Source organism: Hibiscus syriacus, unplaced genomic scaffold (assembly GCF_006381635.1).
Source record: "Hibiscus syriacus cultivar Baekdansim isolate YM2019G1 unplaced genomic scaffold, ASM638163v2 tig00110478_pilon, whole genome shotgun sequence".
NCBI lineage: Eukaryota > Viridiplantae > Streptophyta > Magnoliopsida > Malvales > Malvaceae > Hibiscus > Hibiscus syriacus.
This window is the reverse complement of record NW_024062755.1, coordinates 1-21,795: the sequence shown is the minus strand read 5'-3', so window position 1 is coordinate 21,795 and position 21,795 is coordinate 1. Positions and strand designations below refer to the sequence as shown.

General features: G+C 35.2%; 3 protein-coding genes, 1 long non-coding RNA gene and 1 pseudogene across 4 annotated transcripts; 3 read left to right on the top strand and 2 right to left on the bottom strand.

Annotated features, from left to right (window-relative positions):
• Nucleotides 1-489: 489 nt before the first annotated feature.
• Nucleotides 490-7,647, bottom strand: LOC120128248. The gene is made up of 9 exons (XM_039145967.1): nt 7,300-7,647; nt 5,698-5,883; nt 4,160-4,252; nt 3,401-3,583; nt 3,227-3,329; nt 2,948-3,133; nt 1,553-2,750; nt 994-1,406; nt 490-886 (listed from the first exon to the last, which is right to left on the bottom strand). Exons 1-7 carry the CDS (start codon nt 7,531-7,533, stop codon nt 1,684-1,686), a joined length of 2,052 nt encoding a protein of 683 aa, XP_039001898.1. The 5' UTR covers nt 7,534-7,647; the 3' UTR covers nt 490-886; nt 994-1,406; nt 1,553-1,683.
• A 1,319-nt stretch (nt 7,648-8,966) lies between these two features.
• On the top strand, nt 8,967-9,834 carry LOC120128219. The gene is made up of 3 exons (XR_005516613.1): nt 8,967-9,058; nt 9,384-9,619; nt 9,694-9,834. It is a non-coding gene; the product is annotated as an uncharacterized LOC120128219 (long non-coding RNA).
• Nucleotides 9,835-10,273: 439 nt separating this feature from the next.
• On the top strand, nt 10,274-10,915 carry LOC120128326 (MACPF domain-containing protein CAD1-like). Its single transcript, XM_039146024.1, has 2 exons — nt 10,274-10,686; nt 10,800-10,915. Exons 1-2 carry the CDS (start codon nt 10,491-10,493, stop codon nt 10,913-10,915), a joined length of 312 nt encoding a protein of 103 aa, XP_039001955.1. The 5' UTR covers nt 10,274-10,490.
• A 2,760-nt stretch (nt 10,916-13,675) lies between these two features.
• LOC120128246 lies at nt 13,676-14,485 on the top strand (annotated as a pseudogene).
• Nucleotides 14,486-17,791: 3,306 nt separating this feature from the next.
• LOC120128325 (B3 domain-containing protein Os07g0679700-like) lies at nt 17,792-21,445 on the bottom strand. Its single transcript, XM_039146023.1, has 5 exons — nt 21,293-21,445; nt 19,281-19,330; nt 19,045-19,158; nt 18,878-18,945; nt 17,792-18,661 (listed from the first exon to the last, which is right to left on the bottom strand). The coding sequence occupies exons 1-5, from the start codon at nt 21,443-21,445 to the stop codon at nt 18,024-18,026; spliced, it is 1,023 nt and encodes a 340-aa protein (XP_039001954.1). The 3' UTR covers nt 17,792-18,023.
• Between the last annotated feature and the right edge of the window lie 350 nt (nt 21,446-21,795).

The following is a 21,795-nucleotide window of genomic DNA, read 5'->3' as shown; positions in this document are numbered from 1 at the left end:
GAAAATGAAGGAATCTTTCAATGTATCGACCTGAAGGATCGGTTTCAACGTATCCAAGCTGAGATTTATCAACATCAACACGTCCTCCAACACGTGTCTTTAAAGAGAAACAGAGGACAGCATCAAAAGTTGTTGGACTTTGTGTAATAATTCCATCTTCAAAACGACAAGTATACGAGTATATATATAAGATTCAAGAACAAGGCATATAGAATAGGAATTACATGATCCAGGACTTCCCTTCATGATTTTCATACAAAAAAAAAGCAAACAATAACTAAAAAAGCATGGAGTAATCGACGCTGAGCATAATCCAGGCTATTTCCACAACTTTACTTGAGAGATCGTAGTTATTCTTGCAAACCATTTAGCTTATTTTTCAGATAAACAGAAGGTAAATAGAATTAAATTTCAAAATCAGGCCGAGAGAGGGTCTATTTTGAAGTAAAAGTTACATCAACAATCAGCAATGGGCAATATCTGTCTATACTTTTTTTTGGCAAAAACCAGGAGCCAAGGTATCAAAACCTGAGGAAAACAACAAAGCGAAAAACCAAGGCATAATTCCATAATCCTATACATGAATAACTCACCTTAAAAGTACAGCTACGAAGACGATTAAGGGGAAATAAATTAGTCAAAATGTACATATACATCTTCGAACCACACAAAACTAATCAAATTCCATACATGGCTTTGGAATAGCTATCAAACAACCACATTCAAACAGGCTGAGTGGCACGACTTTGTTGGCATTTACTGTCACTATTCTTCCAACCTTTTCAACTGTATAAATTCAGATCGATCCTTCTCTCTTCGCTGTTTTCAAATGGATAAAGGCGGGAAATCTTCTTCGTTTTTTAAATGGAATGATTGTACAAGTATCCTGCGTGTTAGAAGTGGAAAGAAAAAAAAGGTCAGAGTCAGAGTATAGCATACATCGTATTTACCCAGATAAGTAAAAATTTCAGATTAAACAATGAATTCTTGAACCTGTCCTGATCCATGATCGCAGCTGATTTTAGCCTTTGATTTCCTAATTGTTGCCAACTAGCAGTCAAGTTTTGAGCATCAGGATAACCTGGATTATGCTGCCGAGTACTTTCTGTAGAGGCTGGCACCAAAGGTAAGGCAGCAATTGACCCAAATTCTACAAGCCTATCTGGCTGATGCAATGAGCCATTGGCATTAGGGGATAATACTTTTTCAGATCCAGAGTGTCGGAGTTCAGAAGTCCCTGATTTTCCAAAACCCTGATTCACGGTCTGTATTTGTGCCAGCTCACGGCTCCATCTCTCTGGTGAATTTGGCTCTGGGGGTGTAATGGCGATGCCATTGTTGCGAGGAGATCTTGCTGGTGCTGGGTTCCTTCCCCTTGGGGTCAAGGACCTATCCTTGTAATACTTCTGCAAAATGATTTAAGCATGAAAAACCAAATCGAGACAACAAGGCTCAACCAGAATTTAACAAGAGATGATAATAATAATAACAAACAACAGCAAACTAACACCATGGTGCTGCAACTCTGCACCAGACTAAATTTTGAGTGTACCGTGCTGGGATTGGGGAAGTATGTCCCAGTTCCTCGAGGCTTTGGTATATCTTCCATTCCAAAGCCAGAACCATGTAAAACTGGTGGGTTCATAGGATAGTAGGCTTGTCGTGGGACAATGCCATTAGAATTCATTGGGAAATGGCATTTTGCCTGAACTGCACCGACTTGCGTACTACATCCCATGAGTTTGTGCTCTGGAACTGAGAAACCAAAGGTGAACCAATCGGAGGAACAGATGCACTAAGGACACAATCATAGCACCACTGGCCATAACTCAAACTGCGCATGTTTGCATCATAATCCCCACAAAGATCAGACAATGAGCTCAAAACATCCCGACTTCCAGCACTACTACTAGGAGCTGGATAACCAGAACGTCCAGGATATAGATCGTCAGATGACCAAGCAGAATTTGAGATCAATCGCTGGTTTGTCCGTCCAGCAGGGGACTGAACCCCTTGACTAGCAACCAACTGATTCACACTGTGATCACCAAGTACATTAGCACCCATCTCCTCTGGAAGAATACCAGAACTCGCATTCTTTTCAGTAGAGCCAGAGTTTTCGGGCTGTTTGTGTTCCCCATTCCCATATCTCATCTCTCCATTATCCAAAGACGAGTTACAGAAATAGAGATGGGATGCATGCCTTAGACTTACATTACCTGATAAGGAAAAACTGTCTTCTGAATTTGGAGGGGATTTATGTGCATCATTTGAAATTACAAGACCTTGAATTTTGGGGGTTGCCAGGTCTTTAGCATCCCCTGTAAGACGAATTCCTGAAACACATACAGAATTTGCATGCAGCTCGCTAAAGGTTCCCCTGAAATTTGTTTCACTGCCAGACACATTACCATTATTGACTTTGTGCAATGATCCCTCATCATCAGATCTATGATTCCCAGTCACGGTACTTGAATTTGAAGATTCTGATTCGTAAAAGGTTTGATCTTCTTGACATGACTTTGTACCTGTCCCTGTACCTGAAACTGATGATGTCACACCAAATCCTCTGAATCCAAACAATGGAGCAGGATCTTGAACATCAGGCCTCTGCCCATTTCCATCCCTATCCAAAGTGTTTGAGAAAAATTTATGAAGTTCATCTCCTACGCTTTCTTCTGGCTGGGAAAGTATCTTCCCTAGCTTCCGAGCCCCATAAGTGAAAGCACTTCTTATTCGGTAAAAGTTCCCTACAGAGGAAAAGGTACATCATTATTGAACTTTTATCCCTCTCAATCAGCTCGAGAATCACTAAACACCACAAAAACAAGAATAGCCTAAATACCCCAGTTACAATATCTAAAGAACTATTTCTGCTATTCTCAAAGAAAGTTGCAAGTTCAATTGAAAAGTATAGTGGCATTTGCCAATGGAAAAATGATTCGACCTTTGCTCACACTGCGACCAAGATTATTGTTTTCTCTTAAAGGATCCACTATGTTTAGATGCTTTTGAGGGAATGCCTGTGAATTCGTCTCAAAGCCCCTTGATGGAATTGAGAACACTTCCACACATTCCCTGAGAAAATCATTGCTAAGCAGTAAATCTCCCGCACCATTTTCAGGCGTCTCAACTGCATGAGATAAGATAAAAGACATAAGCACCTTAATCATGTCTAGAGTACAACAAACAAGATTTGGCATTAAAGAAAACTGATGTTGCTTACCCACAATATCTGGCAGGAAGGACATATGGATCGGACCATTCAAACTAATGCAGTATTTCTCCCAATCAAATTTGCTGAAGTAATCCAAAAACTTGTATAAAACCTGTAATATATTCAACTAATTAAAGTTGTGAGATCAATTAACTTATGGTGCCAAAATCCTGCAGTACTCACCACCAAAGGGCCATCTAGGGATGAGTGGAATAGATGGAAAATGTAGAGCACCAAAGTTTCCAAACCATAGGTAGAAATCAAGCCGTGATGAGCCCCAAGAATACGGCTCTCATAGTAGCACCAAGCCTTGATCAGTATAATACTACGTTTAAATAGATGATCTTTTCCAATAAGACGATCAACCTGTAAAGTTATCAGGGATGTTAATATATACCTATATAAATGGTGCATTTCTGATTACCACAATATGATACAGCCAATTAACTACCCCCATACCCATGCCAACTCTCCCAGTGTGTATAATACAAATATAAATACAAACATATAGAACTATAGAATGACAGAGATCTTAAGTCTATATCTAAATTATATCATAGATCAGCAAACATAAGCAAATGAAATCAGGAAGGGGAAAGTAAACAGAAACCTATTTCTCGACTATGCTAAACAGAGTCTAGACATTAGAGAAATTATGAGGTAAGTTTCCCTACTTGACATGGTAAAGTTTCAAGGATCTTAGAGAATATATTCAGCTTTCAAATTTCTCAATCATTGCAAATAATGCATACTTTTTTCCTAAACACTAGAAAGGCACCAAAAGATCCAAACACAAGAAACATAGACATGTCAGTCTGAATCAAAGTGTTTCCAATATATACTGGCAGCTAAACAATGCAGATACTTCTTTCAGTTTCCAGATGAGCTAAGGTGTAGGAAAACAGCTTTCATTCACTCCAAAATTTTGATGATGCAACCTACCTTCTCAAGAAAGCACAAGGTACATAGCCCCCCTAACTGATTGAACGAGATATCCACCACAATATTCTGCACTAGACACTTTACAAGCTTAACCTGCCACCAGAGAAGACAAAATTTAAGATGGTCAACTACATAGGATACTAATGATTTCTGAACCGTAAATTGTTACAATAAAAAAACATCATAAATAATACTCATGAAAACTGAATGAGTACAGAATACTCATTCACATCCACTATTCGGTCAAATCTGGGATGGCAAAGAGAACATGGAATAATATCCTTGCTATGTATAAAAAAAAATATACTGATAAGACCATGGATGCATAATAATCTGTGTATCGAAATTAATCAGCTACTCTCCACAGTCTAACATATGAACCGATAAGTTGTTCATACTCATTGCGAAGCAATTTCTCCACAGTTACTCTTACTACAAAGAGGGATTAAGTTGATTGGATATTCTAGCTTACCCACATCTTGCTTCTATAAAGTTACAATGACCATGTTTGAGTTAGCTCCCTGATGCATCTTTTATTTGTTTTTATGGGAATATCTGCTTTTCTTAATTCTGTAGTAAATTATTTTTGCCTTTCCGTGATACGGAAAAAAAAATAGAAATCCTTAATCCATCAAAAAAAAGAAAAGCATAAGAATCTATCAAGCCAATATGTAATATCTGATAAAGAAATGATTAAATTCCATAAAAAATGGCAAAGATCCGAACAAACATTGTACTAGTGTACGCAATTAGATCTTTCCTTTGGTCATTCCAAAACAGTTAAATGTAAATCAAGGTAGGGGTGTATCTCCAATCACCTTATTAGTTACCGAGTATAAAAATAATAAAGAAGAACACTAACAACCCACAAAACAGTAGCAAGCTTAGAGGCTTCAGCAAGATCAGTTAGCAAAGACAAAATTGTTGTGTACCACGGTCCATATTTTGACGAATAAAACAAGCCTGACAAACTGTAACAAAGAATCTCTATTTGGAGGAAAATAATTACTTGGCAACAAAAACCACAAAAATCAATAATTATAGAATGAGTGGTCGTGAAAAATATCACAATGCACAAAGAAGAAGACTCAACTCTAAGCCTAGAAACTAAAAATAATATCAAAAAATCAAAGATTAATTAACTTTATAAAAGTTTATGGTTGCACGTGTCCATTATGTACTTCCTATGGGAGCTGTTTTTGCTTTATTTACAGGATTTCACTATGGGGTGGGTGAATCTTTGGTTAGAGAATGGAAATCACTAGTTATTTTGCTTTTCCTCGGATAACATTCATCAAAATGAAAAAATAAAAATGATAATGCATCAAAGACATTTCCTTCTCAGTTTTCCAGTAATAATGCAGCCAAAATAAATGCTCAAGATGTGGAAACACAAAATTAAATTAGATGTAAATATCAACAAAAAGAATAAAGAATGAAACGAACCTGAAATTAACAGGTTAGTCTCTTACGCATCAGAAAACAAATAATTTGACTAAGCAAAGATCTATAAGGATATATCAGTTAAAGTCAAAAACCTCAGCCCGGATTAATTGGACATCCTTCACCACAAATTCAGCAGCAGTGTTATGCTCTTCTCTTTCAAGGACAGAACAGACATCATTGGCCAGAACCTCCTCAAAGTTTAGGCCACCAAAGGCTGTTAAATCGATATCCCCATCAGGAAGATAGGTCTTCAAGGGCACAGACCCAAATGGAAATACCTGTAATAAATACAAGATAAATGATTAATATCCATACAAGCTGATCAAAAAATAAAATGAATGCTTTTACGCACGTTATCAAAACAATTGATAGCTATAAAAATTATATAAATATGGCACCACAGATATTACTGAAATAAAACATACATTACACCGTCATTAACTGCCAGCTCTACCATATCTTTTGTTTCATTTCCTCTGGAACAATCAAATAAGTTTTTTATCATGGGCGTTCTACCAGAAATTCGATGTGTATTCCTGAATAGTCTCATTTTTCAATTATTCTAGCATTTCATTTTACGAAGTTCAACGTTAGCCAGATAAGTCAACATTTATAAGTTTCAAAGAAACAACAATATGTTATTTGGAACAAGAAGTTTTGTTGGTCGGTTGATTCGCCATATTGTACTCATGAAATGGATTGGATTGCTATTAGTCTGTATACAAGAAAATTATTTTTATCAGGTCTAATGTACTTATTTGATCTAATAAGTATCTTGTATCAGAATTCAGAAATTCTGTAGCTCAAATCTTAAGTATTCTCTTCTTTATTACCCGTGTTTACCATTTAGGTAGAATACTGTCACCCATTCTCGATATGTCACTACTAACATTACTGAAATAAAACGTATACATTACACGGTCATGAACATCCAGGTTTGTTTCAGCTGCAAACATTAAATGACAAATTTCCAAACTGATTTTAACTGCTAAGGGTAAATGTGTTGAAGTGCTTTGCTAACTTGAAGCTTTAGACATCCATCGATCACCTAAGGCAAACGATTGGAGTTTGATCAATCACAAATGTCGAATACACAAAGGAAGCCATGAATAGCGCCAATATCATATCTAATTACCAACAGATGAGACATTAACTACACATGGCATTCATACAAATATAATATTGATTATATTGACATGGCAGAAGCCTCATCCGTATGATAGAGAGTTTGCAATTTACACTCGGGTCGATTCTACAACAATTAGTAGTCGTTGTCAACAGCTTTCTCTTAGGAATGACAGAGGTTTAACAATAACAAACACCACACCTTCTACGTGCTAAAGTAATGATACCATTGAAGCTTCAGTGTGCCAGAAACCACATTACTTTAAACTGAATTAGGCATTCTTGAAGGAAGAAAATCAACATCAAACCACCATCATTCTTAACCTTAATTTTATCAACAAAAACTAATCATTTTTCTCTTAGGTAACTCCAAACTACACAATAATTAAGTTTAAGCTATACTCCATTCTAAAAATCGTGTACTAATAAATATATCAAATACAGTAGTAATCTCCGCCTAGATTACTGATTTTTCAATGTTAGCATTCTATTGACAGAAAAAAAAAATGATGAAATATTAGCATAATATTAAACTAATTAAAAGCTTAATTAGTGTTCAATAACCTGACCTCGCAACCAAGATAATTTCTAATTAATCTCTGAACGTAATCAATAACCGCTTTTCTTCTCTCTTCTGAAACAACAGTGGGCTGGACACGGGCTATGATCCCCTGCGTCGTTTCCTCGGCCTTTCTCCAATACTCCGTGGTAATCCCCGTTGGATTTAACGATGAAGACCTGTCTCGTGATGAGACGCCGTTTGGTTCAGGCGACCAATCTCGGAGATCGCCCGTCAAAAACATCGAAAGGAACCGTCCGATCACGCTATTCGAGTCGCCGCCGCCTAACCAACGGCCCCTTCTGATCTAAAAACACGTGGTTTATTTTTACTACTATTAATTATTTTGGCACGATCAGGGTTTTCGGGAGGAATAAAACAACAGGGGAGATGATGACAAAACGACGGTGAAAACTGCGGATTCTATTTTTTGAAGGGGGAAATTTTGATGGTTATAAAATGGTAGAATATCATGGGTTGTTTTAAATTATTTTGAAATTTTAATATGAATTTATTTATTATATTGGTGTAAGTTTTTCTCTTAATTTGTTATTCGGTGTTTTAAATATTTGAAATAAAAATATTATTAGTTTTTTTTATAGTAATATAAATTAATTTTCTCTTAAATTTATTTATAACGATGTAAAATAATACATCAAAAATAAAGAAAAACGAACAAAATATTAATTCTATAAATAAATTTATGGGAAAAAATCATCAATGAAGTAAGAAAATAACTTAAATCTATTAAAAAAAAAACACATGGATCCCTTAATGAAAGATGGAAAAAATAGATTTAAAATGAAGTTTACTATTATTAAGTTAAAAAACTTAGTTAAAACCATTAATCTTCGTAAAACAGACTAAAAATGAAGGAAAAACTATTTTCAAAATCTAATACTGACATGATCAAGGACAGGTCGAAGGGTACCCTTGCAAATTATTTTTAAAAATATTTTATTTGTATTTTCAATTGATAATATAATTTCGTCTTCCTAAAATTTCATAAGTCATCATTTCTTAAAATTGTAGAAGTTCATCACTCTAACATAAAATTATACCTCCGTCACTCAATAAAACCACTATTGAAAGTTGTTGATCGAGAAAGATTAATAATTTAGGACATTAATGAGGATAAGAACATAAAAAGATGATGATGGTGAGATAAGATAATACGAGAGTTGAAAGAAAAGATAAAATAATTTGTTGAAAAACAATTAGGTGTGTTATTTTACGAAATAAATTATGAAAATAAATCTTTTTCCATGCGATTTTGATTGTCAAGAGAATAAAATGAATATCATGATGAAAACCACCACAGGTTCTTTGATTCTGAACACGAATGGTTCAGTTAAAGTTCCTTCAAGTATGATAATTGTCGGCCATCTTCTACGTATTGCAACAGAGCATGTATAAAGGATTTTATGTTGAAGATTGAGAGAACATACAATTTAAGAATCAAATTGTGTGATATCTTACATTATTTATGGTTACCAAAGACAAAGATGAACTGATTTTGATTTATCAAATAGGAGAATTTAAAAAGTTTAATGAAGTTTGATAAGAAAACTGTTAAATGGAGTAAAATAACAGTCATGATTGAGCAAGGCATCAGAATTATAATTATATAAATCATTTTTCAATCAAATCAATATTGTTTTTAATTATTTGTTAAAAGATCAACTTGTTCTGCCCAATATTTATAGGGATATCAAGAACTCCCAGGAGCCTATTGGCTGTCATAGTCTGGGGTTTGTAATTTTCATGAGGTAAAATAATGTTGTGGTTTTCTGGGTTTTTTCTTATTTCCCCCCCCCCTGAAATTTAAAGTTTTGGGTTTAGCTCAAATTTAAAGTTTGGAGATTTCTTACAAGGTTGTAGTCCGTAAGAATTGATGTTTTTTCATTAGTGTTGATTGTTAGCCTGAAGTAGTTCAAATGATTTCTTTCATGTTATGTCCTATGGAAGTATACAAGTAAATTGTTGGTGTTTGATTCCAATGATTTGATTTGTCTCGACTCTTGATTTCTTTCAAATTGATTTGTACTGATTTTAGCAATTTCTAATTTACCTTTTCTTAACTACCAACTGCAGATGGTGGAGTATTTTAATAACAAAGCTAATGTGTCTGGTAGTTTTCCACTTGGTAGTTTCAACTCTGCATTTAGCTTTACCGGTTCGACGAATATCAATGTCGCGGCCACGAAGATGCTCTCTGTGGATGGATTTTACATTCCACTTGCCAAGTTTGAACTTACAATGTCCCAGTTGTTGCAGGAAAAGGTTAAACAGGCCGTCCCAACATCTTGGGATCCATTATCCTTGGCAAGGTATGCACTATTTGTTGATCAATGTAAAATTCTTACAATATAGGTTCAAGTCCTAATTTTGCTCAATTTTACAGTTTCATCTAAACTTTCGGGACACACGTCATTACTTCTGTAACTATTGGTGGTAAAGATGAGAAATACGTCAAACAACATCACTCTTCAACTTTATCTACCATGGAGATTAAAAACTATGTGCAGGATATTGGAAACCAGAGATTCTCTGACAATGAAATTCATAGAAGTTCAGGTCAAATCAAATTAAAGGATAAGGCTAGTTCCACACTGTTGCTGTCATATTTTTGTCACCCTTCATTGTCCGTTGCTGATTTGATATAATTTCTAGCCTTTACAGGGTGTTGATCCTGTATTATTCAACAGTCAAGGGATATACCCTCAACCTTCCAACGCGCCACATCTTAACGGGAAAGAGGTATTTAGATGGCTTGTCGGTTTTATTAGTGAAAACTGGAAATCAACCTGCTTATGAATATTCGATATATTTGGGGTGCTACTCTGTTACAGTTTATTGTTGGATCAGATTAATGCAGCCACACCATGCAGTGGAATTAAGCTTTGTTCTGTTTGGCGGTTGTTCTTGTCATTCTTCCTACTGTTCCTCTTAGTTTTTTTTTCCTGTATGGCAGAGGCTAAAATGCATAGTTTATTGCTTTTAGTTTCCAAAAGATATTCAAACATGTCTTGCTTTAGGATTAGGTTTGTTGGTTCAATTTTTGTATGGTTTGAAAGTGGATATGGCAGCTTGCCTCTGGTTGCCAACAGGCGTTATTTACATGATTTACCTGGAACTCGTTCTCTTAGTGTTATTTTTTGTATATCATTTACTCTTAGTCAATCCCAGATGTGTGACTAGATGTTGTTGCAGGATGTTACGATCATTTTCCGGAGGAGGGGAGGAGATGATCTGGAACAAAACCACTCTCAATGGGTAAAAACTGTCCGTTCCTCTCCTGATGTCATTGGAATGACTTTCTATCCTATTGCTGCTCTGCTTGACGGTGTAGCTGGAAAGGAGCATCTGGCTCGTGCCATGAGTCTTTATCTTGAATGTAATACAACCAATTCTTTGTGGTTTATCAGATGCAACTTGTTCGTTCACATTCGTTATGTTGCCAGTGATTCTTTTTGTACTAACCTAAATATTCGGCCTGATTCTCTGCAGACAAGCCTCCGATTGAAGAACTGAGATGTTTTTTGGAGTTCCAGATTCCTAGGATATGGGCTCCCGTAAAGGACAAGATTCCCGGCTTCACCACTTGCACGGTTGGACCTTGTTAACAAGCTCCTCTCCCACAACTCCAAGTACTACAGAGTGAAAGCCATGGATTGCCTGGTGGAGGTTGACGACGGTTTTCCATCTGGTTTACAATGATGCTAGTATTGTGTTCAAATCCCACATTTTTCGCGGGGTTCAAAACAGGACATCTTGCTGACCTCTCACCTACACAATTCAGGTTATAAACCACCTCTTACATGCATGCAAACCGATGGTTATTATATACCATCATCTTCTTCGAGTCATGACTCATGCACACACTCACATATATAAATATATGTGATGATGATGTGTTATAGGGTTGGCTGAAATCATATAATTGGAAACTTTAAACTCTTACATAATTTAGATATTTATTATTATTTTGATTGATTATTTAATTTTGTATTTTTTAATTACGTAACTTCTAAATTTTAAATAAATATTTGTATATGAATTAAAATCATGCATCGTCCGTGATTTTGATGGCCGAGACCCCGACTACACTTGGACAAAAGCACACCAAGGGAAAATGAATGGGATTTCCTACTTCGCCCAACAGCTTCTCACGCTTCATTAATCATTACCTAACTAATGCAAACCGTGCTTTTTTATTTAATCTATTATTTATATACTTTCGTTAGATTATGTATTGAAAAAAAATATTAATCCTTCAATTATTTATTTTGTTCTTAAAAAACCAATAATTTATTTTAATCTCTTTAATAGAATACTTTATGGATAAGTATTAGGTAAAATTATCTACAATCATCTTTTCTTATACAAATTACTGCTAGTATGCAAATCTATACAACAATGAAAAGAAAAATGGGAAAATTACACCTTTAATCACCGATTTATTATTTTACCTCCTTCATCGTCCGTCTTTTAATATAAATATTAATAAGAGAATTTGATGTATTAAGTAAAAATATCTTAAGACGATATGGGATAAGATGCCCACAAATTTAATGGGACGTAAAAATATCTAGACATCCTTTTTACCCTTATGAAGATAAGAAAGAGGTGATTGATTTTGACAAATTCTCCAGTGCGCACCCAACCCACATTCTAATCATAACAATACCACCCAAATTCATATGTCTCACTCCTTATATTAATATACAAGGTCTGTCAAAAGACATTGCCAAATAAATATTTTTATAAAAAAATATTTTTAATAAGCGATTATAATTGGAATAAGAAGAGATTTGAATGTATATCTATTCATGAACTGTTTTTAACCTTTAATTTTTTATTTAGAGATTATATAAAAAATTTCATGATTCGTTGCATCTACCTTTACAAGCAAAGATACTCGCGTGAGATTTTTCTGTTGTTGTTAAAGAAATCGTCTCGAAATGAGATAGTTTCGTACGTTCAACGAAGTTGTCCTAGAATGAGTTGTAAAACATAACTAAATCGGAAGAAATAAACCATAACACGGAAATAACGAAACAAAATTCCAACATACCATAACAAGTAAAGCCGTAACACGTCACTTTATAACGCTCTCTAGAGTGACAAATGTTATATCGTTTTGCACATTTTCGGAAAGTCCAAAATCACACCCGAAATGCCCAAAAATACATAAATAATAAACAGGGCTTCACCGCTTATCAACGGTGTAAAAATAAAATATGATATATTAAATCTCGAACCCCAACCTAAGGACTCATCCTATGATAGTTACAAGTTGTAAGAGAAAGAGGGTATAAATAGAACATATAGATTCATCTCTCTTTTCAACTCTTAACTTTCTATCCACCTTAGAAAGAGTAACTGCAAGTGTAAATCTTTAATCTATAAACATTATATTTATTACAATTAACTACTACACTACTCGTTATATATCAATAAATATATATTATGATATCTGATAAAATAATTCCTACTCAATTAGCAGAGTGGTGGAACAAATTAGGCCAAGTTGGAATATATTACATATTTAATGTTTTTGGATATTTCGGGGTGTAGTATAGTGTCCAAGTTGCAGATTGTTTTGATGAAATTTCGCCTACATTAACGAAAAGGATAAATATCAGTTCACTTGATTTATTAATTTATTATAAAGTTTAAAAGGGCAGGAGATATATATATTACACAAGGGGGTGAATGTGCGAATGATAATAGTTATGTTGTTATGATGATGTCAAAAGTGAGATGTAGAACGGAATGAAAACATGCCAGCCAAGGTTCCACTACCTGCAGCAATACAAACAGCTGTTTTGCTCCCAAGATTCTCTTTTAAGGTTTTCCCACTGCATGATTTGGTAGGCAAACTAAACCATCACTCTTGATCTTACCTTTTTCAAGATATTTTTAATATCTGATATTTGGAATTAATTAAGGTGAAACCCTAGAAGCAGTTTCATATAAATAAAGCTTTCCATGTCCCTTCTTTCCTGCATTTCACAACTAGGGTTTAGGCTTTAGAAGTATGAGTAGGAGAATTTCGAGAGACTCGGGTAAGATTTCCAACATCTTTGTTTTAAAATCTAGATAACTCTTTCGCTTTAATTCTTGGTATTCGGACACGTTGCTGTGAATATTGGGGAATCCAAACGGTCCCCGGTTCGGATACTAGGCCACCACCTGTAGGCTATAGGCTATAGGCTATAGGCTATAGGCTATAGGCCATAGTCCATAGGCCATAGGCAGTTCTGTGTTTTTGCCTTATCCTAGAGACAAAGGAGATGCTTTTTCTATGTCCCTGTCTAGTTGGAATCTTCTACCCAAACTCCTTTGTGTTACAAAACATGAACACCAAACCATTCCCTTTAGGGCTTTGACAACACTTTTGTTTTTGATTTTTTGTCTCAAAGTTTCAAGTGGTACGCTTCAGCTATGTCTATGTTACCATCAACTGTGAATATGAATTACCGGCGGATGCTTGAGACACAAGTTAGCTCGGCAGTGGCACCAGCAAGTGGGAACAAAACTCACGATGATTCTCACATTCGCGACATGAATCTCGACAAAAACCAGGTGGTTATAATGGCAGCTCTTTTATGTGTCGTGATGTGTACCTTAGGGTTGAACACGATGGTCCGATGCCTGCTACGTTGCAGTCGCGGGAGAGTCCGGAACAAGCGGCGGCTCGGCTGGCGACGACTGGACTCAAAAAAGGCGATTTGCAAGGAATCCCAGTGGCTGTTTACGGAACAGACGGAAGCTTTACGTCCACTGAATGCCCCATTTGCCTTGAAGAGTTCGTTGATGGGGAAAAGGTACGAGTACTGCCAAAATGTAACCATCGGTTCCATGTGAGGTGCATAGACAAATGGCTGCTGTCACACTCGTCGTGCCCCAATTGTCGCCATTCGTTACTCCAACATAAGACACCAAATAAGGATGTCACTCCCCGGCCACCACCAACGGACATTGGCAACGTTGTTGTACTTGTTCAAGAGGTATGCTGATGTATACAATGGGGATTTGGGGTGCTTGTTGTTAGACTTTGAGAGCTTTAGGGACCAAATTGCAAATGCTGGATGTTCTCTTTTTTTTTTCTTTCTTCCTTTGTAAGTTTCACAAGTTTGAACTTATTACATGAAAGTAAAAGTGTTCAAGCAATTTGCAATTTTCAACTATTTTTAATACTTTGGTGTTAATCTCCTAGTAAAAGTGTGGTCCATTTTGCAACTTGCAATCTTTCAAGTCTTGGGTTTAATAATTAATTTCTTTATGTATGGCTATTGTTGGGAACTTAGAATGCGTAATTAGCGGCGATGGGAAAAAGTATACCCTATGCTGCTCATATTTTTAATATTTATATTATATTATGTTCGGTTTAATTATTAATATTGGATCTAACTGATTAATTCATATTGAATATTATAAATATTATTACGAAGATGACATTTTCAACTCATTCTACTTTCATTCACAACTTTAAAATTCGAACCCTAATTTTATTTTAAAAGTATAATACCTCTTCTTATCGGATTTTACTCCATTCATCATAACTTTCGTCATCGAAACTGATTTCTTTCCCTATGATCATCCAAAAAGTGATGGAGAAAATCGGCTTCATACATTTCATGGATCCTTTCTATTGCCACATACAATCAATTTTGAGGTAAAATTATACTAATTTTCATCATTCTACTTGACTATATCTTAATTTTAGTCATTCAACTTTAAATATTTTTAATTTAGTCATTTAACTTTCGAATTATTATTTTTTCATCCAGTGTTAAATCATAAACAACATGGTGATGTGTTCTACTGTTTTTTGCTTACATGAAATTCATGTGTTTTTTACCTCGTTTTTTCTTTTCATAATCTTCCCAACAATTTTTAAACTCTTTGATTTTTATTTCCATGTCACACTACTGTTGAAAACGTCGTTCTTTAACATCATCTTCGATCACTCTAGACATCGTAAATTTGTCTCGTTATTTTTTACCATTCTATCAATTTAGATTTTAACAAAATCTCTTTAAAATTTGCAAACTTTAAATCAAAATTTGAAGGAAAATAACTCCAATCTACAATCTCACCATCTTATCATCATAAAATTATGATATATTTTTCATCTCTTCCTTCTCTACTTTCTCATTATTGAAATTTGAAAGAATATCCTTCAACGTAAAAAAATCAAAGAGAATCCAAAATGATAAGTTAAAAAATTTATGAAGAAAAATTTTAGGAATATTTTTCACAAGTTTAAAATAAAATTTTAAGAACTTTTCATAATTTTAAAAGATATATGTCATGTTATTACGATGTTAAATAATGAACGGTGAACAAAAACCGGAGCAATGACAAAATTGAGTGACCAAAGTGATAAATATTTAATTTTAGTGACCAAAAAGAAATATAATCAAAGATGAGTGATTAAATATATACTTGACCAAAAATGAAAAACAAAGAACAGATCTTGATTCCCCAAAATACACGAAGGCTATTTTGTGATGATAGCTGGTTCAAAAAAGCACATACTACCAACAGCTCTGAGTTTTCTTTCACTGAGATGGATACATTCTGGAACTAAAAATGCAACATTCCTGGAAATTAAACATTCAAGCCAGAACCAAGATCTTCAATTTCAAGGTCAAAGCAACCAAAATCTTAACCACCGGTTCTCCCCCTCCTCAGGCTCCACAACTTCATCCTCAAACTCCAGCTCAGTCAGGCTCAACAGTTTCAATTTCCACTCATCAAAAGAGGACCTTCAAATCCACATTATTCAGCCTCCTCGACAAACTCCGACTTCGCCGTGCAAACAAAAACGTTTACAATCCAAAACCCAGATCTTAAATCTCTTCTGAATCCCTTCGCCAACAAGGTCTTGGTAATTTTCGCTTCATCCTTTTTTTTTAGTTGAAACAGCTTGATCTTCGTTTTTGTTGTTGTTGTAGGAATCAAACAGTGGCGGCTCTTTGGTGGCTGCCATTATCGCTTTGCTGCTGCAATCAACCTTCAAGGAAGATCGTCAGGGAATTATAACTCTTATTTCCCTGATTTTGTTGTACTGGATGCTGTATTTCGAGAAACATTTAAGGGGGAAAACAAGAAGCTTTTGGATGGTTTTGATTGCTGGAACAGCTGGTTCTTGGGTTGCTTTCAATTTAGGCAAAGATTACGTTTCGAACTATGCTTGGAATTGGATTGAGTGGAGCTATGGATATACTGTTTTTTCTGGGTTTTGGTATGTAGCTTGGAAGGTGATCTTCGCTATCGTCAAAACCATCTTCTATTTTCCAAAGCTCAGACGAAAATATTGGCTTTAGATTTGTAGATTTTTTTTATATAAATATTGAACTTGATTGATGTAACTCAACATTATTGTGTTCATTTAAAAGTATCCAAATTTATGGAGGTTCAACAATTAATTATATATTTTAGAGAGTAAAGATTATTTAAAAATATTGATTTTAGATTTGTAGACTTCTTTTTATATATTAACTTGAAATTCGATTTGATTTGGAACAAATTAAATAAAATTTGAATCTTAAAATAGAATCCATAAATTTATCTAACTTAATTATTTGGATTTAATTAACGTTATTCCAATAAATCCAGCGTATAAAGAAATAACAAGTTGCAATTATCCCAGGCATATAGTAGGCAAGGATGGACACAGTCCATTGTTCATAAGGAGCATAACCCCGACAGCATTGCCTGAGCCCCGAGTTCAGGCACTGCAAGGCAGGCAGCGACAGGACTTGTACATTAGCCAAATTTCGATGCTGCATCCTTTATATGTTGTTGCAATTACTACTAACTGGCCGGAAAAACCTTAACAAGCGTCCCAGGGAAGAGAGGAACCTAGTGAAGTGGAGCCGATTATTCCTAGCCGGTGATTGTAGATTATTGCTCATCATGGATCCCAAATCCTAATCTCAAAGGTCGCTTTCCCATGAAAGATGCTCGTTCTGTTGCCGACATCACACAAAGATGTCTCCATCCGAAAGGCCGCCATGAGAACCATAGTCGAGAATCTTAAAATCATCCAGGACATGAAATATTCGTGCCTGCTTCCTATACAAGAACCAGCGGCGGTTTCTGGAAAACAGATATTAAGATCGCCTAATAACCGGATGGTTACTTCAGCACACAGGTTAAGTTTCGACCGTCACTGCCACCAAGAAACCAGCTATCAGTTTCTCCGATGAGACCACCTGCTTTGGCATTGACTCTTCCACCCCAAGCTTGTTCCTCTACCCTCTCATTACACCAACTTTAAATGAAATATGCTCGGAAATCATCATCGGCAAGCCTTAGAAGGACTAGTCAGGAAGGATTTTGATTGTTTATAAAAAGTATTCGTTTATTCATCTGTATATAAAGAGTGCAAATCTGATCTGAAAATGGATTTATTATTTTCTTCTAATCCATATTGCTTATAGTAAATAATAGATATTTGGTTCCGGATTTGGGTTTTATGAATAGAAAACAATGTTTGGAGAAATAATAACACATATAATTATCGAACACCGACTAAAGTTTCATTGGTTTGATTTAGTCTAAAGAGGAACTGGAATGTCATTAAGGATCATTCTCATTTTCACCGTTTTCTTCATCCCCGGTGTCATGTTCTTTTGTGGCAGAAGGGGAAGATCTATCGTCTTGTGGCTCACCTGCAATAAAGATCTGTGGTGGAACATGTGATGTTGAGATTGCTTACCGATCAGATACCAAGCTTGTAAGGCCATTCTCCTTGAGGTAAGTTTCCAACCGGAGGCCTGCAACTCGAAGAAGATTCGCCATGCTCTTGCGGGTGGAATCTAATTGCCAATTGTCATCACGACCGTTCAAGTCTATCTGTCCGGTGTTGGCTTCAACCAATTTGGGGACTAGGTTGTTGCTCTGGCTCTTGGATTCTAACTCACTAACTGACATTGCTTCATTCTCAGAAGGATGGCGGAATGGCGATACATGTTTAGAGCTGCTGCCGACTTCAGCTTCTTCTCTGGGATCACATGCTTGTTGATTCCTTAGAGCAATCTCCGCTTCACGCTCCGACTGCCGCTTCTTCTTGCGCATCATGAGGGTTTTAAAACGACGTTTTACCGTCATGCACACAGTACATGTGCATGTTGGCTTGTGTTTTCCCTTCCCACTTGGAGGCTGGATGCACACAATGCAAGAGCAACCAGGACGATGCCTCGGGTGTTTAGTTGTGGTCGCCACCGACGTAGTGCCGGAATCAGCTACATTATCTCCAAGGATTGCAGCATTGGCTGAAGTGTTCAGACCAAGTGATGACTCATTCTCCTGGGTTTGCTTATGAAATGCTACTATTCTCCTTTTCTTGAAATCTATATAAAATAGCTTAAATGTAGCTGAATAAGAAATTTAATCAAGTAAATCAATAACAAATTCACTGAAAATATGTAGCTTGTAACATTTTGGTTATGGAATAAGCATGTGAAATATCAAGATATAAATTTACATGTATAGTCTTGAAGAAATCAATATGCACAAGCACTGTGTTACATATATAGTCTTCAAGTTAAAATATTCTGAGAATGTACCTCTGTTCAATCTAAGAAGATTTTCTAGCTCCCTTGGGGTCAGTTCATCTGGTGCAGAACATGAAGACCTGACAAAAAATTGCAGAGAAAATGAAAAAGATTTCTTTCGATACTCGTTAAAGATAACAATAGGATTACAAGGGAACAACGATTCTGAAAATGCTGACCTGCTTTGATCCCATTTGTTGTCTGCACATGCCCACTTAGGTGGAAGAAGAGCATCAACAGGCAGCCTTCTCCATTTAGAACAACTATCACACTGGGCCCATTGCTCGTGTCCCCTGAAGATCATTCTTATAATTCAAGACAAGATAGATATACACCACCGTAAACTTGAGATATAAATTGATCCTTTCAAGCACAGAAACAGAACAAAAATGAAAACATAAATGCATATGCTCACCCTGTTGAACGGACGACAAAGATGCTCCTCTTCCCGAAAACTGGAGGTTCCTGTGTTCATAAAATCCTACATAAGCACATGCCCACCTTATGTCTATCACACGGTGAGATTAAAAAGATCAGTTAATGGCACATTGATGACTGCATTCTTCCAGGAGAAACATTGTGTTAATAAATATATGCCTACAATAAACATGCACCTGTCTTATTTCTATCACATAGCAAGAATGAAAAGATCAGTTAATGTCACATGAATGAATGCATTCCCTTCCTACCCCATAGAAGACAATAAATCCCTTTTTTCTTTAAATTTTAACAAAATCTACCAAAAAAATTGACAACTATATCTTACTTGTCGTAACCGTTTTTCGCCCAGAAGGGGAAAGACCGATGCCGATGGGGTTTCTCTTTGAAAATCGTTTCAAAAGGTGAGGAGTCGCCACCAATCATTTAAGGTGAGATTGGAACACCATAAAAACCGGGTGATTTTAATAAAATATTTTTATTTTAATAAAATACCGAGTTTTTTAGGTCTGCAAAATCCAGAAATCAGGTTCGGGAGTTACGCGTGGGGAAGGATTAGCACCCCCAAGCGCCCAGAAATTGGTACCTAGTTGATTACCCTATATTTAAAATTGGAAATTTTGAGTTCGATCTTTATTTAATTTAAAAATCATTAAGGATGTAGAGTTTGAAAAGGGTATTCGTTTATTGAGACCGATAGCATTCGCCCCCGAGCGTAAATGCGGGAGATCAGCTATTCTGTCTAATAACCGAACATTGCCTCATTTTTAGAAAACATGATGTGGTTTAAAAAGGATGTTGACTTATTTGGGGAGTTACCAGTAGTCACCCCCTGAGCACAATCGCGGAGGATACTATTAATTCCTTAATAAGTGAACAGTACCTTAGATTTGTAAAACAACGCAATCAACAAAATTTTATTTGTCCTAATTAAACTAAAAGTAAATTAAGGATTTTTATAACTTAAAGTGTCAAATTATGAAAATTAAGGAACATAGGGGCTCAAATCTAAAATGTAAGTTCTAGTATTAATACTTAATGTTATATATTAAAATAGATTAAATATACGTATTAGAAAGTTTCTTTCTATAATTATAAAATGATCGAATATTACTCTTAGTCAATTTATTTCAATTCAAGTCAAGTAATGCTCATGAGGATATCATGCAAAATTAATTAAAAGATGCCCTACACCTAATTTATATATCAAAATGAATGCAACTATATAGTAATTTATAAACAATCAAAAATAATAACTAAATATTGCTAAATATGTATACACATTCTAATAATAACATACAAAGGAACTAAACATTAAATATATACATGCATAGATAGAATAATATACATAAGGAACATATAATACATATATATATTATAAATGGCGTGGGTTCAAATCCCACATTCACTACCATAATTAATGTGTGCATATATATATATACCATATGCTAAATAAAATAATATATATCCTTATAAATGATCAAAGCAATTACATGGTCAAAGTAATTAAATATTCAAGATGCTACTCCAACACATAATCCTCCAAAATTAAGGCGAAAACAATGAGAACGTTAAATTAGCACTAATAGATGAAAGCTAGAAATAATAAATTAATTTTCATACAAACCAAACGAATTTTAAGAGTAAATTAATCAAATATTGAATAATAAAATGCATGAATCTAAAAGGACACATACACAAAGTCGGTAAATTATAGTAACAGTCCCTAAATGGACTAAAATGCAAAATACACAAAAAAAATAAACATAAAAATAAAAATAAGACTAAAACACAAATTATCAAACCATCATATCTAAATTAAAACAAAATAAAATATGCAAGTGACTAAAATAAGCATGTTTAATATCTAAGACTAAAACCATAAATAAAAAAAAATCATAAAACACTAATGAGTGGCCTCCCACGTGGGTTGATTAACCCCCAATTTTAACACTAAAATACTAAACAATTATTGTCATATTACTATACCCAATTAAAACCTCTTTTAATTTTTTTATTGTTCTTGGTTCCCTTCTCTGTTGCTCTCAACCCGAACGGCGATTGTACACCAAAATCCACAACTTGTTCATCGCTCGGTCGGCCTCTACGTTGTGGTGACCACACTCCTCTCCGACTACCCATGGTAATATTTACTTCCTCCTTTTACTTCTTCTTTATTCTATTTTGTTTCAAAACTTATGCTAAAAAATAAATATGATTTATTACCTTAAAAATGCTTTGCTTTGTGCTGTCGGGTTGTTGATAAAGATGGGAATGATAAGTTACTTGTATTGCTTATGCGAAAAATCAAAGGAAGAAAGTTGGTATTTTATTGATTTCGAATCAAAATCCCAGGAGACCCTTTTGTGCTAATGACCCCCCTTACAATTGTTTTCGAAAGATCCCTCTTTCTATTGAAGAACTGAACCTTACAATCTGTTTTCCCTCTGTTTTGCTTGCCTCTGGTGGTTCGAATCTGCCTCTCACGTGGG

Bases quoted from the DNA above. Each gene is read 5' to 3' on its own strand.
- LOC120128248 (XM_039145967.1), bottom strand. From the start codon at position 7,533: ATGTTTTTGACGGGCGATCTCCGAGATTGGTCGCCTGAACCAAACGGC. The intron at 3,584-4,159 runs GTAGGTTGCATC...ATAACTTTACAG, and splicing joins CCTTGTGCTTTCTTGAGAAG to GTTGATCGTCTTATTGGAAA. The intron at 2,751-2,947 runs GTCGAATCATTT...TTTCCTCTGTAG, and splicing joins TGGTCGCAGTGTGAGCAAAG to GGAACTTTTACCGAATAAGA.
- LOC120128326 (XM_039146024.1), top strand. From the start codon at position 10,491: ATGTTGTTGCAGGATGTTACGATCATTTTCCGGAGGAGGGGAGGAGAT. The intron at 10,687-10,799 runs GTAATACAACCA...GATTCTCTGCAG, and splicing joins CATGAGTCTTTATCTTGAAT to ACAAGCCTCCGATTGAAGAA.
- LOC120128325 (XM_039146023.1), bottom strand. From the start codon at position 21,445: ATGGGTAGTCGGAGAGGAGTGTGGTCACCACAACGTAGAGGCCGACCG. The intron at 19,159-19,280 runs GTGAGCATATGC...AATGATCTTCAG, and splicing joins TTTGTCGTCCGTTCAACAGG to GGGACACGAGCAATGGGCCC. The intron at 18,946-19,044 runs GTCAGCATTTTC...ATTTTTTGTCAG, and splicing joins AACAAATGGGATCAAAGCAG to GTCTTCATGTTCTGCACCAG.